At 35.0% G+C, this 15991-nt stretch overlaps 1 protein-coding gene across 1 annotated transcript in view; it reads left to right on the forward strand.

Moving 5' to 3' along the window:
* The window catches only part of WDR72 (WD repeat domain 72), a 302460-nt gene that overhangs the window by 171604 nt on the left and 114865 nt on the right, over positions 1–15991 (forward strand). Inside the window, 3 exon segments of the mRNA XM_078151250.1 lie at positions 7493–8304; positions 14726–14790; positions 14793–14810. Coding sequence (XP_078007376.1) covers positions 7493–8304; positions 14726–14790; positions 14793–14810 — 895 coding nt within the window.

Below are 15991 nucleotides of genomic sequence, written 5' to 3' on the forward strand. Positions count from 1 at the left end.
ATCTTTTACATTACCATCTATGTTGGACATGGGCATATTCCTTCCTCAATCTTCCTGTTGCCCCAGTATTGTACCTGGACAATAAGATAGCTCCAGTCTTTGTTGTTGTTATGCTTTATATATATCTCCAACCTCAGATAATTCTGGGCTTCAATGCTCATCATTATAGCCTTCTAGGACCAGGTTACTACTTTGTGTTCATCATCCATATCTGTAACCTGACATAGCTCCCATCTACTATCTTTTAAAAAACAAAGAAACTACATTGTGCCCATATAGATATCTTTAAACTATTATCACTCATTATTTTCTCATTGGAATAACTCATCCTTAGCATTTCATTCTTAGTATCCTTAGCATATATAATTTCCCATTTCTTTGGCCAATTTCCCTTGTAGAATCCCAGGCCACCTGATCCTGCTTATAATGTATTTTTTTTAAAATCTGCTTTTCAATTATGCCTATACTTCTCTAACTCAAATTGAAGCGAAATCTTTCCTCTAAGATTCTCGTTATTTCTGCTTAAGTCACTATTTTCCTTACTGGTTACAGTTAGGTCCAAAATAACCACTCTTGCTATTTGCTCCATGTTTTGAAGGACAGAATTTTCATTAAGGTGAGTCACAAGTTTATCAGTTGTTCTGCCTTTAGGAGAGAGAGCTTTCGCACTCTGCATAATTGTCTGCATAATTGAAATACCACATCAATACTATATCATGCATCCATCCCACATCTGTGATGTTTTCCAATCTCCTTGTCTTTCTTGCCCCTCTGTCTAGGTCAGGGTTTCTTAAACTGGGGTCATGAACTCATTTTAAAAATATTTTGATATGAGGCAGCAAGGTGGCGCAGTGGATAGAGCACCGGCCCTGGATTCAGGAGGACCTGAGTTCAAATCTGGCCTCAGACACATAACACTTACTAGCTGTGTGACCCTGGGCAAGTCACTTAACCCTATTGCCTAGCCAAAAAAAAAATTTGATAACTTTACTTCAATATAATTGGTTTTCTCTACAATCATATTATCTTATTTTATGAATTGAAAAACATTCTGAAATTTTTTTAATCTGACTTCATCTGTTGTCATCAGAGTTCATGACACAAAAAGGGTTAAGAATCCCTGGTATAGGTGATCTTTATATTTCCATTTTGACTTAATGAACACCTATTAGGTCCCTACCATGCTTAAGGCTAGAAAAAACAAAAACAAAACAGTCTATTCCTTTAAGTAGATTATATCCTATTTCAAAGACTATTACTTATTGATCACTTTCTACTGTTTCTTACCTCAGTGTTCTCTACTAGATTTCCTCTCATCTCGTGAATATACCTTGTTATACTGATTCACATTGAGGGCTGTCAACAATATTATTCCTCTGTTCTTTTTGAATAAGGGACTTTGCAGTTTCATTGCCTGGGAGGTCTCCCATGTGGTTGTCTACATTGAAGAATATGAACTTCATCTTGTGGTCTATTGCCATGGCTGCCACATTGGCTTTACCTCACCAGGGATGTGGAACCTGTGGCTTCACGGCCACATGTGGCTCTCTAGGTCATCAAGTGTGGCCCTTTGACTGAATCCAATCTTCAGACAACAAATATTGCTCAGCAGCAACAAAGAAGACCTATACTGAGGCCAGGCTCTCTGCCCCATAGGCCAGGGCTGGGTTGAGGGTGGGGGGAGGAGGACATGAAAATTATGAGTAAAGACTTCTTGGCAGAAAGTCTTTTATCATTCATTAGGATTACAGTATATGGAGGAATATAAGAGGTATGCTAATGTAGTGGAAACAGAGCATTGCTTGGTAAGACAGGAGATTGAGTTCTAATGTAGCTTCCACAAGAAGCCTTTTCCAGTCCTCCTTAAACTTGGTGCCTCTCCTCTGAGACTACCCCCAATTTTTCTTCTATATATCTTCTTTGTACACAGTTATTTGCAAGTTGTCTCCACCATTAGACTGAAAGCAGGGGTGGTTTTTGTTTTTTGTTTGTTTATTTTACCTTTCTATATATACTCAGTACTTAGAACAGTGCCTAGTTCATAAGGGCATTACTAAATACCAGCTGATTAACTATACCGTCCTACCAAATTGCAGGAATACTTCAAAATTTCAAAGATCCATAGTTTCATTTTGTTCTTTTTTTCCATGAGGGTAACTCCTTCCCCATTATAGTTCACAGTCCCTCAGTTTAGTAGCTGATGTTCATGGCCAGAAAATGTCATCTGTTTTAGCCTGTCTTGTGATATACCATTCCAACTTTATGGACACTCACCCTTAGACCACAGATGTACAGTTGTAAGCTCAAATTCATAACCTTTTAATACAGACCTGATGGCATAATGAAAAGAGCACAGGATTTGGAATCAGAGGAACTTATTGCAAATGCCAGCCATTTTTACTACTGATATAACCTTGAATAAATCATTTAACTTTCATAGGCTTTAGTTTCCTCATCTGTTAAATGAAGGGATTGTATTAAGTGACTTCTGAGTTCCCTTCCAGTTTTTAATGTATGAATCTATAATCTTCTTCCTATTTTGTTCCGGTGGTATCTGGCTTGGCAGATATATGTAGGTAGTTTTATCTTTCCTTCTCTGACTTACATTTAATGCTCACTAGAGCAGATTTGGAAAATCCCAGTTTCTTTTGAGGTGTATTTTATGGCCAAGAGCCTGCCATTTCTGTAATTTAAGCCATGATCCATCCAGAACTTCAAATTCCATTCTCAGGCCATATTTCATAACTAATAATTCAGTTCTCAAATCCGTAATTCTCTTCTGAACCCCTTGCTTTTTGGATTTTAGTGAGTTTTTATTAGTATATTTTGTTTCGTATGTACAATTCCTATATATTTCATCCTATGTCTCTTCCCTTATTACCTCTCAGAAAGACATCCCATATAACCAATATTTCTTTTAAAAAGAAACAAGAGCAAGATAAATAAAACATTTGCCCCAATTGATCAGTTCATCAAAAAAAGTCTGAAATTATATGCAATATTATATATCTGTGTAGCACTTACCTTTTTAAGCTTGTTCTTTGAAACTTTACAGCATTAACTTTAACTGTTTTATGTTTTTTATTCTTTCCATTGATGTACATAATCATTGTATATATTGTTTTTCTGGCTTTGCTTATTTTACTTTCCATCAGTTCATATAAGTCTTTCCATGCTTCTCTGTATTTATCCTGCTAGGTCCTCACTTTTTTTGTTCATTTTTTTGGAGCATTCGGGGTTAAATAACTTGTCCAGGGTCACATAGCTAGTAAATGTCTAAGGCTGGATTTGAACTCAGGGCCTCCTGATTTCAGGGCTGGTGCTCCATCCACTGCACCATCTAGTTGTACCTACGTCTTTACTTTCAATCAATGTCAGTTACTTAAAAAACAAAATATATACCACTTGTGTCTCTAATATGTTCATTTTGGGTGGGAATTGGTTAAATTAGAGCCAGATTGTGGTGACCCTTAAATGCCAAAGGAGTTTGTAATAGGCAATGGGAAATTAGTGAAAAGTTTTGATCATTTTAGGGACATGGTGAGACAGACATAGGCAGATGAATTATCAAGCAATTTCAGTCACCCAAGTATGAACCCATTAAGCACTGGAATAGGTGATGACAGCAAGAATAGAAAGGAACAGACAGATTAAAGTCACAAAGGAGGACTTGATCCTTGCTATGGTTGGTATCAGAGAAAGAAGAGTCGGAGGTAATTCTGGAATTTTAGTTTAGAAGAGATAATATATGAAAAATAATATTACTTTTAATATTAATATAAAATTGTTTAATTTTTAATTATTTTATTAATTAAATTAAATATAATATAAATTATATAATATATAAAATATAATAGAAATAATAGAAAATTGATTAGATTGTTAAATATTGATATTAAAAATTAATATTAATAATAAATAGGGGAGTAAGGAGGAGGAACCAGTATTGATCTGAAGACTACATGTTCAGTTTTATATATTTTGAGTTTCATATTACAACACATTGCTCAAATAGAAACAACTATGTACCTACAAGTATACACACACACACCAACACACACAAATTAGTTGAAAGGTAAACTTAGAAGGATGACTCTAGCATTTTAGTCGGAAAAAAAATCACTAAGATGGTTCAAATGAGAAAACATATGTAAAGTGCTTTGTAAAATATAGCTGTATAAATGCCAACTAGTATTATTATTAATTAGAAAGATGACTTTCTTGCAAAATGGTACATGATTATAAGCCCAGCTGTAATAAAGTTGAGGCTGGTAGATTATTGTTTAGATAGTGACACAGGCTTGTGCTTTATCAAAACCAATTTGGCAGTGAATGAAGAATAAGACAGACCAATCAGAGGGCTATTTCATTAGTTCATATGAGAAATTATGAAAGCCTGAACTACAGTGATGGTTATGGAGAAAAAAGGCTGTGCAAGATGGTGTGATCATAAAAATGACCAAATTTGGCAAAAGTTTGGATATGTAGGATTAGTGAGTGAGGACACAGTGATGTCACTGAAATTAGCCTGAGTGACTAGAGGAATGGTGCAATGCCTTGAATTGTAAATAGGAAAGTTTAGAAGAGGTAAAGATTTTGAAAAGAAGATAATGGATTCCATTTAGGACATGTTGAATTTGAAATGGCTAGAAGTCAACCAATTTGTGTGATCCATAAAGTGAGATGGGACTATATGTATCTCAGGAGATAGACTAGGGATGCATACACACATATACACACACATACATACATGTGTGTGCATATGTGACTGTAGCTGAGGAGAAGGACTAAGATTACATACATACATACATAAATACACTTGCAATATGATTTTGTGAATCATCTGCATAGAAGTGACCATTGAACTAGGGGGAGATGAAGAGATCACAAAGTCAAAAAGTAGAGGTAAAAGCGAAGAGAGCCCAAGAAGAGCCTTGTGGGGCACACTTATTTAGTGTGCATACATGGATGGCGATTCAGCATAGGAGACTGAGAAAGAGTAGAAAGATGTGTAGGAGGAGAACCAGGATACAGCAAAATTATGAAAATCTAGATAGGAGAGGGTAATCAACAGTATTAAATTCTGCAGAGGTCAAATTGAGGATTGAGAAAAGTCATTAGATTTGGTACTTCAGAGATCATTGATAACTTTAAAAAAGAGCGGTTTCAGTTGAATGGCAAATACAAGCCTAATTGCAGAGGTTGTAGGCAGGGAAGGAAGTAGAGGCAGCTAATGTAGGTAGATTTCCTAACAGGTTTAGCCCTAAAGGGAAGGAGAGACAGGATTATAGTTACTGGACATGTTAGGATATAGTGAGAATTTTTATAACATAGGGGTAGTCATAGACATATTTGTAGACAGCAGGAAAGGATACAGATGATAAGAAATGGTCTAAGAATATTAGTTGGGTCATCTACAGTTTAATGATGGGAAGGGACAAGATGAAAGGTGCATAGAGAGGCCTTGGAAAAGGGAAGGGCCAGTTCTTCATCCCAGTCCAGAGTGCATGGAGAAAGAGATGATAGGAAGTTTTCTGAGTAATGTGATTTTGTGAAAAATGGAAAAGCACTAACTCTTGGCAAATGACCTCAGTTTATTCAGTGGAGTGTGAAGAGAGGTCCTCAATATAGAGGGCAAGGAAATATGTAGCTGTGGGACAGATGAAGAGATGCGTAAAGATTTGGAACAACAATAATGGAGAGTAAAATAGTTAATCAACTAGGGAAATTTAGATGGATCACCTTGCTTCAGTGGGGTCCTAGTGAGATTAGATTATGTAAAATTTTACTGGACTCAGTGAGCAGGATTTTCTGATTTCTTCCGATTCATTTAGCAGTACCTGAAAAGGAACAAGTCAGGCACATGGTTGTAGTTCTAGATAGTTCGTGTTTGGCGATGCATTATCAGGGATGTGACAAAGGCGTAATGGACTCTATCATATCTTGGATGGATGGTGGAGACTCTGATAGGTAAGAGTGATGTTAAAACAAGCAAGCCATCTAGCATACTTAATGGATCCTTTGTCAAACAATTATGGGAATACACGAATAAGAATTGCCGAGGAGGGATAGACATGGAAGGGTTATAAGATAAGTCATTAGAGGGGAAGCCATGTTGTTGTGATCACAGATCCACTGAAGTTTTTGACTATTTTATTTGACTATTTTATTCAATGTTTACTATGTTCAAGACATTCCTTGGAGCACTTTAGATATGAACTTTCTTCACAGACTTTGTAATTTATTTACTTGAATGGACATTTCAATTTACTTAGGGTTTGTTCAATATTCAACATTAAAAAAGACAACACTATTAAAGTGCCTCCTATGTACCAAGCATATAACCTATCAGCAGTTATTCCTTGCTTTCTCCTTCACATTTGCATTCCCTTCTGTATTTTTTTTCTTATTTGACTAACACAAGTTAAAAATCTCTTCTCAATGGACAAGCAATGGAATTTCTAGACAGAAAAATATGCGTGTTTGGGAGGCAGTGTAGGTTAGTGAATAAAGTGCTAGACTTGGAAGCCAGAAACCTGGGTTTGAAACCTGCCTCTGAGACAACAGCTTTATGACAGTGGGCAAATTATTTAACTAACATCTAGGCTTCAGTTTCAGGTGTAAAATTGACATAATATTTCCTGGTGTTGTTGTCACTTGTTTCAGTCATGTATGACTCTTTGTGACTCTGTTTGGGGTTCTCTTTACAAAGATACTGGAATAGTTTACCTTTTCCTTCTCCTGCTCATTTTCCAAGTTGAGGAAACTAAGGCAAGCAGGGTTAAGTGACTTTCCCAGGGTCACACAGCTAGATCTAAGGCCAGATTTGAACTCTGGAAGATGAGTCTTCCTGACTCTGGGCCCAGCACTCTATCCAGTATACCACCCAGCTGCTCTAATATTACTTGTAGTAATGACCAAACTGGTTTCTGTGAGTGTTAAATAAGATCACGTGTGTTGCAAATTTTAAAGTACCATATAAATTCCTCATGAAAGATGGGGAAAAGAATCAGGCATTTTTAACATATCTCCTAGGTAGGCATTGATACCTGATATGTTTTATGTTTATTGAATGTTTAAATTCCAGATTTGGGGGAACATGAGATCATAAGTCAAGAGCTAAAATGGACCTCAGAGGCCATCTATGCAAATGCCTTTGTTTTAATGAGGAAACTACTCTGCTTTTTAAAAATGAACTTCATAAATGAAGCATTTCAATACTCTAGCATTTCAGTTGCTCTAGAATAAAAGGCAACTTCCTATGTCAAATGGAATCATAGGATTTCTTAACTACAGAGGAATCTTAGAGATCCCCTATTCAATTTTGCAGATGAGGAAGTGAATTATGCCAGTTAATTGATTTGCCCAAGGTCATACACACCATTAGTCTAATTTTTTGTGGTTATTTCACAAGATATTTTAATGACTCATCAGCTGTTTTTTAAATGACTTTATGACTCATCCATATTTTTTTCTTTTTTTCACTTGTTAGCTCCCAGTTACTTCATCTTTCTCAGGTCCATTTAATGTGTTACCAGTGAAGAGCAAATGGAGCAACGTGGATTTTCATGTTCTTTTTTTTGACCTGGAAAATCTTGTGGAACTTCTGCTCTCCACCCAATTCAACAGCTTTAGCACCTCCCACTCATGGCATGGCAGTGATATCCTAAGAAGAGCCAGAAGCACCTTTGAGAAAAGGCCACTGACATTGAAAAGGAGTAAAACTTCCACCTCTTCTATTTCAGGGGAAGTGCAGATGAAGAATATTTGTGAGAACCAGGGCCAGGGAGATATCCCAGGCAAGTCCTTTGAAGAAAATGAGGGCATCAGACGACATAAAAAAACGAAGAGTTCCAAAAAAGCTCAATTTATACCACCAAGAAAAGTTGATATCAACCTCATGATAGACACAGCTAAACTTCTCTTGTCATGCCTCTTACCATGGGGTGTGGATAAAGAATTAGATAATCTTTGCATTCAGCATCTAAATATTTTAAGGCTTCAATGTCCAGCTTCCTTAGGATTAGCTACAAATGAAGATCACTTCTCTTTGATGTTGCCTGGTTGGAACTTTTGCAGTCCAGGAATGAAGGAAGGGTGTTCAGTCATCAATTTGTTTTCTAGGAAAGTGCTAGACTTGTCAAATAAATACATCGCTGCCCTCCCAAGTCAACCAGAAGGTATAGGGGAGCTAGAAAGTGATTCAAAACATAGGTCAGACACTATATTATATCTGTTAAGCAAATTGTTTATAGTTATTAAGTTAGTTAACATGCCTTTAGAATTGGCCTACAGAAGCAACAGGTAAGAAGTACTTATGATCTTTTCCCATTTTTTGGTGATGGGTGGGTTTGGTATAGAAAAGGATATATTTAACAAAAAAGTACCAAATTTGTGTTATTTTTCATGGGAAATATTGATCGATATGATAAATTTAAAATATGTTTAATTAAATTTGGATCATAGAATTAGAGCAGAAAAGATCCTTAGAAGTATTGAGTCCAAAACTTTCATGATAAAACTGAACCTAGAAAGAGTACAGCATATGATTTATCCAGTCATACAAATGATACAGGATAGTTCTAGGTAGAGCCAGTATTTGAAATCAGTTCCTCTGACTCCAAATCCAGCACCCCTTCCACTATACTATGCTACTTAGACAGACAGACAGACACGCACACACACACACACACACACACACACACACACACATTTGCAGTTAAATTTAATGATGTATTTCATATTTATTTTTGAATTTGAAATACTGTTTTTCTGGTTACAAATTTTTAATTATCATAAAGGAATTTAACTATGGGACTGTTTCCTTCCTATTCAGAAACTAAATTCACATCTTGGGAGAAAAAGTTTCAAAAATTTAGATCTCACCAAATCATACAATCATACTTCATATGAAAGTATAGAAAATTTCTTTTTCAGTTATTTATTTCTAAACAATAAAACAAAAAAAATCTTTTTATGCTTCTCTGTGAGGTGTCATCCCTTGCATAATTTTCTATATTTCTATATTATTATATTTAATTCAATTCTGCAATGCTTTAATTATTGAGCTCTTAATGCTGCCCAGCATTCTGAAAAGTATTATGAGATATCTAAATGTATGGCATGCTCCCAACCCTCAAAGAACTTACAAACTCATTAGGCAAGTAAGACTTACACAGATAGATCAATTAAACTTAATGTAATTGGAAGACAGCTACAAAATATGTGGTATATATAAATGTTGTAGCCAGTCAGAAAAGAAAGAGATCAATGGAGTATTTGTGGAAATATCCTTGGAGGAAGTAGGAATAGCATTTGAATAAGCACTAAATTGTGGTGATATTTTTGTGTTTGGTCATTCTCTTTAGAAAAAGTTTCAATAATTTATCTGAAAGCACACTAACCTGCTTATTTGTCTCTTAGATGCCCCCATTATTGGAAGGACTGATGAGTTTGCTTGATGTACATTTGTACCTCTTGTCTGTACTTATAGTTCATGTCTAATAATCAATTATTTTTCATCTTTCATCTTCTATTGCTTATTCATAAATTTATTCATAAAATTTCACACTACTATATTATTGAACACCCTATAGTCAATCAAAGGTGTATTGAAAATAATATTATGAAAATTTTTTGTCAAACATAGAGAATAGATGTCTAAGTTCTTTTTTCTTTGTCTTTTTTCATGAAGTAGACTTCTTTCCAGAGATCAGTATAGCTACATATGGAGAGGTCCTTCACTAGTAGATGCCTATCTACTGATAAATTATGGCAATATATGAAAACAGAGAAAAACAGAGAAGTGCCCTCAGTTATATGTGTGGTCCCCTTCCATTTTGCAGTGATGAGAAAATGATGGCAAAGAGGATAGATGGAGCTAAGAATCCCACAGTTTTTAGACTTACTATAAATCTTAACTTAGCTGTTGGAACTCTAAATATGCTCTCCTTATCTAATGACTAATAAGTGGCTTTACCATTGGAGGAGTTGATCATATCAATATTGACATTCTTACAATAAATGAAACCAGAAGAAAGAAGGAAATTATATCTAAGTGGAAATGTGGTCTATGGATAATCCAAGAATAGGCCAATGTTGGAGTTGGTGGCACTGATATTATTGCATGCCTCAGACCAACAAGAAAAATAATTTCATGAGACATTTAGTCATCTCTTATTGCTGTGATCATAACATATATCTTCAAAAAATTGAATTTATGCATCATCATTGATTACATAATATGAAGACATCAAGAAATTCTCCAAAGGACTTTTTTAAATAACTTCCAAATTAAATTATTATAATATTAGCATGTAAGAGTACTCATATGAAGATGTTGAGAAACCTATCAAGAAGCATGGGTCATGAACAAAGATGTAGCGGGCCAAAGATTTATAGACTACACAGATGCTTCATGACTTTATGTCATGAACAACTTTTTTTTTTTTTAGAATTGGATTGGTAGGCACTGGGTGTGGAAAACACCAAATAGCATTCCAAAAAAAACCCAAAACCAATGATTATATTTTAACATAAGAAAAGACATTCATGTGAGAATATTGCAGAATCATATATTTGTAAAGAGTCTGATTATTAACTTACTAGAACAAAGGTCAGATTAGTATAAAGCTAAAAGAAAGAAAAATAATGATAAAAAGATGTGGCATGCAATTGAAGCAACTCCACCCTAATCTGTTTTTAAAAGTTATAATAAAAAATCAGTAATGAACAACAAAAATGATAACACCAATTATAATTTTTTTTAGGCAATTGGGGTTAAGTGACTTGCCCAGGGTCACACAGCTAGTAAGTGTCAAGTGTTTGGTCTGAGACCGGATTTGAACTCAGGTCCTCCTGACTTCAGGGCCGGTGCTCTATCCACTGCACCACCTAGCTGCCCACACCAATTATAATCTTAAACAGAAGTTTATTCAATGTAGATCAATTTCCACAACCAAAAAATGAAACTATGCTAAAAAGTGTTTTAGTCAGTAAATGCATAACTTATTTGTCTATTAGAGAAAATAGTCAAAGAAAACACTGATTTAGAATAACTAAACATGAAATACCTCTTTAAAATCTTATTTAAAAGGATGATGGAAGATTATGAGTAATATGACTTTATAAAGCGGAGAAAACCATTGGAAAGTAAAAACAATTTAAAGAATGCCTGGTGAGAGAGTCAGCTAAGCAAAGACATTCCAAGAACATTTGAGGATGAAGATCAAAGGCAACAAACAGGAAAAAAAATGGAAAAAAACCCACTGAAAATATTTTTGCAATATTATTTTCACCATCAGGGAGAGCAGAGACTCTTAACTTTGATTTCAGCATTACAGATCTGGACATGCTCATTATAGAGGAGGTACAAATAGCTATGAAGAGAACAAATATAGGAAAACCAGCCTGATTGGACGAGGGTAGATAGAGAACTGTACTGGATGTGTCAAAACTTTGAGGGCATAGATGCATTGATTCACAAGATACTTGAGTGGGAGAAAGATGTCAAAGGAAGGGGAAAAACATTAGATCTTCCTAATGTTAAAATAGTGATTATATGCCTACCATTTACACATTTATGAAGTGCATCCTTGATGGGAATATTTATACAGAACAGGCAGACTTGTACAAATGATATTCCACATATATTTACTATCATTCATTTGAATGAAAGATATTAGAGAATACAAGATCTCATAGTGCCTATTGCCTGTTTATTATGAAAAAAAACCCCTTTTAATTCCGCAAGTAAAATACCACTTTAAAGTCTCTCTTCCCACAACGTATCTCTCACCATACATCAGAATCATCCAAGATTCCTTGAAAAATATAACAGAAACAAACATTGTTCAATGACCTTCTGCTTATAAACCTCAGGTAAAGCGTATGACTGGGAGACATATGTTTGCCTCTGTTGTGGAGGAAATATAGCAGGGGAGGGAAATTTCTTCAGATATTCCTGTTTTCAGGTGACATTGTGCCCATTGCATCAAGCCCTGAAACATTTAAGAGCCTTCTGAAAGAGTGTCTGACTACTGAAAAGAGGTTATCCTAAACTTCCATATAGGAAAGACCAAAAATGCCTTGATTAGAGCATTCAGACAATCAATACAGCTCCTATGTCAGTATCTCTCTTTGTAACAGGTACTAGAAATGGGCACTGAGTTGGGCCTTGGATTAAACCAAGGGAGGAGAGTGGGTAACTGCTGTTTTAAAGACTCTGAACTTGTCTAGGAAACAAAGGCCTATTGTTGCTCTATAAAACATAAAAACAAAGAGCATGATTGTCTTTAAAGAAGTGAAAATGCATATCCAACAGAGGGCATTGGAGAGATTCATGGTAGGTGTGAGCAGTCTGAAACGTTAACAGATGAGGAATTTTAAAACAGAACAGGTATAAAAAGATGTTATCAGAGAAATGTATAATATAAAATGGTGACTGTCATTCGGCAAGGGTGAGAGATGACAGGTGAACATTTCAAAAGCTCCCTGTAATTCTCCATATTATAAGAACATAAGGAAGGCATATTGAATGTCAGGTCAATCTCCTTGGGTGAACTTAGAAGAGGTCATTTACATGGGAAAGCAGGAATTACAGGATGAGTTGCTGTCTAGAAAGAACATCTAAATAAGTGAAACGATCCATTTGAATAATCCTTCATTGACAAAATTACTTGTTAATTTGTTTCATGCATTCATTCAGCAAGCATTTATATTGCCAGGCAAAACTCCATGTTTGAAATACAAAGGGGTAGAGATAAGGATTGTAGCTGTAGTTTCATTGGCATAGTGGATGCCTCGATGAGGATGCTCGCTCTACTAAGGCAGGTCACACCTTCTCTGCAACTTCTAATCTAAGAGTTGCTTTGAGCAACTCTAGATTAAGTCATTTACCCAGGGTCACATAGTAATTATATGTCAGCAGTGAAATTTGAACACAGATCTTCCTGGCTCCAAAACAGCTGAATACACTAGAGAAATTGGTAAGTGTTGGTCTGGGAATCAGAAAGACCTGAATATAAATTCTGTCTCCAACATTTTTGAGCTGTATGACTTCAGGCAAGTCAATTAACTTCCCTGACCCTCAACTTCTTCACCTGTAAGATGGAAATAATAATAGCACCTCCTTCACAGGGCTGTTGTGAAGAACAATTGAGTTAATTCATATAAAGTGCTTTGAAAGCTTTGAAGCAGTATATCAATGCTAGTTATCATTTTTAAGAAACCACATTGCCTCTTAGTGATACAAAAACCAGCCCCTTTCCACAAAGATCTTGAATTTTATTTGGGGAAACAACATGAGCATAGATATACACACACACACACACACACACACACACACACACACACACATATACAGATATTATATATATGTATGTATGTACAGACACATGTAATAAATATGTACTACATATATACTATGTATGCATATAGTATATATGTAGTACATATTTATTATAATATGTGTATGTACATACATATGTGTATATATAGCATAATAACTCATAGTCCTCCTTCCTACCCCTCAAGAAAAAAACAAAACAAAACATAGTTTTTTCTCCTTGTCTCCAAGGTAAAGTCCCTAAAGGAGTCTACATTGACATGGGTTTGAACACCTGCGCCTTTTAAATCCCTATTAAAATGTTATTACATAGTTGAACTATTCTTCATAATTCTTACTTTTAAAAATAGCTACCAATCTGAGATGCTAAGGTGACATGCATTTTCCTCAAATCAGTAACACTATTTTGGATGTGATGACAGTATATTGATATAACACATATACTTCCCATTCCTTAGAATAAATTTTATCCTAAGCATGATAGACATTTAATTTTTTTCTATTTAACTGTTTTATTAAAAATTTACTCTTGAAAATGAATATAACCAATAAAACTTGTTTACCACCTTTTTAATTTCATGAATTTTTTTTTGCTTTTATAGCATATTAATTTCTTAGTATGCCTTTTTCCTCTCCCCATGCAGAGAGGATTCTCCTGTAATAGTTCAGCAAAACCAACCAAAGCATTTGCCATGTGACAGTGTATTTGACATTTCACACTCATAGTCCCTTTCCCCTTCAAAGAAAGAATGGAGGTCATGAGGGACATTTCAAAACATTTAAATCTTAAAGGAAAGTAAGTTCATCCATAGAAAGAGTAATTATGTATGTCTTAAGAAAAATAGAAAAATTTACAGTTTTCAACTATATTTTCCCTATGACTCTATCACAGTACATATAATTTTTTCAAAATGTTAGACTTTGTAGGGAAGATATGGAATAACACATTGTATATTGAAAGTCCTTTTGTAAAAGAAGCACAAGTTATGCCTGAGACAATTAATATATTAAGAGATATTAATATTTATGTGATTGAAATAAAATTTTCTAATAGGCTGCTAATGGAGGAAGGGACTTGGAGGAATACAATGTAAAATCATGTTAATAGGGAGTAGAAGTGGTTACGTAAATGTCCAGGTATTGGATCTGTCTAGGGAAAATAGGCCTGGGCAGAATGTTACACTAAAAGGGGTGAGGGAAAGGGATAACATTGGAAGAGAGGACTGAAATGGGTAGATTACTGAAGATAATCTTTGCTTTGTTTCCTTTATATTTTGCCTTGAAGCCTGCCTTCCATATGTGGACAATATATCATTCAAGTATTACTTTTCTCATACACATCCAATGGTACCCTTTTTTTGTTCATTTGTTTGTTTTTAGCAGTCACCTCAAAATGGAATCTGTTCCTAACAAGGGAAAATATACTGGCAATGATAATTCAAGTTTCGTGGCAATTTACGAAATGGTAAGTTTTGAGATATTAAATAAGGAAGGAGGGGTCTAATCCTTACATGCTGAGGATGAAAAATATGAATGAATGTAATTTTGGTGTTTAATTTATTTTTATTGATATTTGGTTTTGCATCACTCCCTTTTATTAATTTTGTCCCCCTTTCTATTTCCTAAAGAGCCATACCCACCAAGAATAAAAAAAAAAGAAGGGGGAAAACTAAGTTTAGCAAAACTTATCCATACGACGAAAAATTATCTAGAATTCATATAATACTTCACTCCCACCAAATACAAAGAAACAGAGTCAGCACCTTCTTGTACTTCTTCTCTGGGGCCAATCATATTTGTTATTATTTCATAGTGTTGATTTTATTGTTGTTGTTTAAAATGGCTTTATATTTTAAAGACCCAAAAGTCTTTGTCTACACACATCTAGGACCATGCCTTGCATTATGTATGTGATCAGTAAAGGCTTATTTGGATTGGATAAGGCTAGAGCAAAAGAAATTTGAGTAGAAAGATTAGGAGACAAACACTTTTTGATGTATTTCTTTTAACACGTGTGCATACACATCAATATTTGATCTAGGAATAAAGCAAGAATCTAAAGTGTACATCTTAAAGGTCTGACATAAGAAATTCCTCACTCAGACAGTGAGAAGCGTGACTGTATAATATCCGCAAGGCCAAGATGTTCTCTTTTTATCTCTCCCCTGAAGTTGCAGTTAGATTTTTTAACTCACCGACAATGCCAAGAAAAGTTGGCTCTTGTTTCTAGCTCATATTAAAATTTTAACATCACATTAAAGTACCCTGTGAAGTACCCCATGATGCCAGTAAGTAGTTATACTCAAGACCAATATTTAGCTTTGAAGGTAGATTCACAAGGTCAACAAAATGAAAGAGAGAAAAAGAAAGGGATGGGGGGAGGAGGAGGAGGAAAGATCAAAAGAAAAAATTCACCTGACACGCTATGTTCAAGAAGAAGTAGAAAACAGGACATGGAAACTGCCCAGGGTTTTCTCCTCTTTGCAGTTTTCATACCTTGGTTCTTGTTTTCATTTTCTGTTTGCATTCAGTAATTCATATAGGGGAAAGTATGTTAAAATGATCCAGAAATCTCTTGTATCTGCTTCTTGCTTGTTTTTCAATTATGCTGAACTCTCTTATCTCCTACCACTTTTTTTCTTTTCC

The sequence above is a fragment of the Phascolarctos cinereus genome, unplaced genomic scaffold (genome assembly GCF_003287225.1).
Source record: "Phascolarctos cinereus isolate Bilbo 61053 unplaced genomic scaffold, phaCin_HiC Scaffold_3;HRSCAF=262, whole genome shotgun sequence".
Classification (NCBI taxonomy): domain Eukaryota; kingdom Metazoa; phylum Chordata; class Mammalia; order Diprotodontia; family Phascolarctidae; genus Phascolarctos; species Phascolarctos cinereus.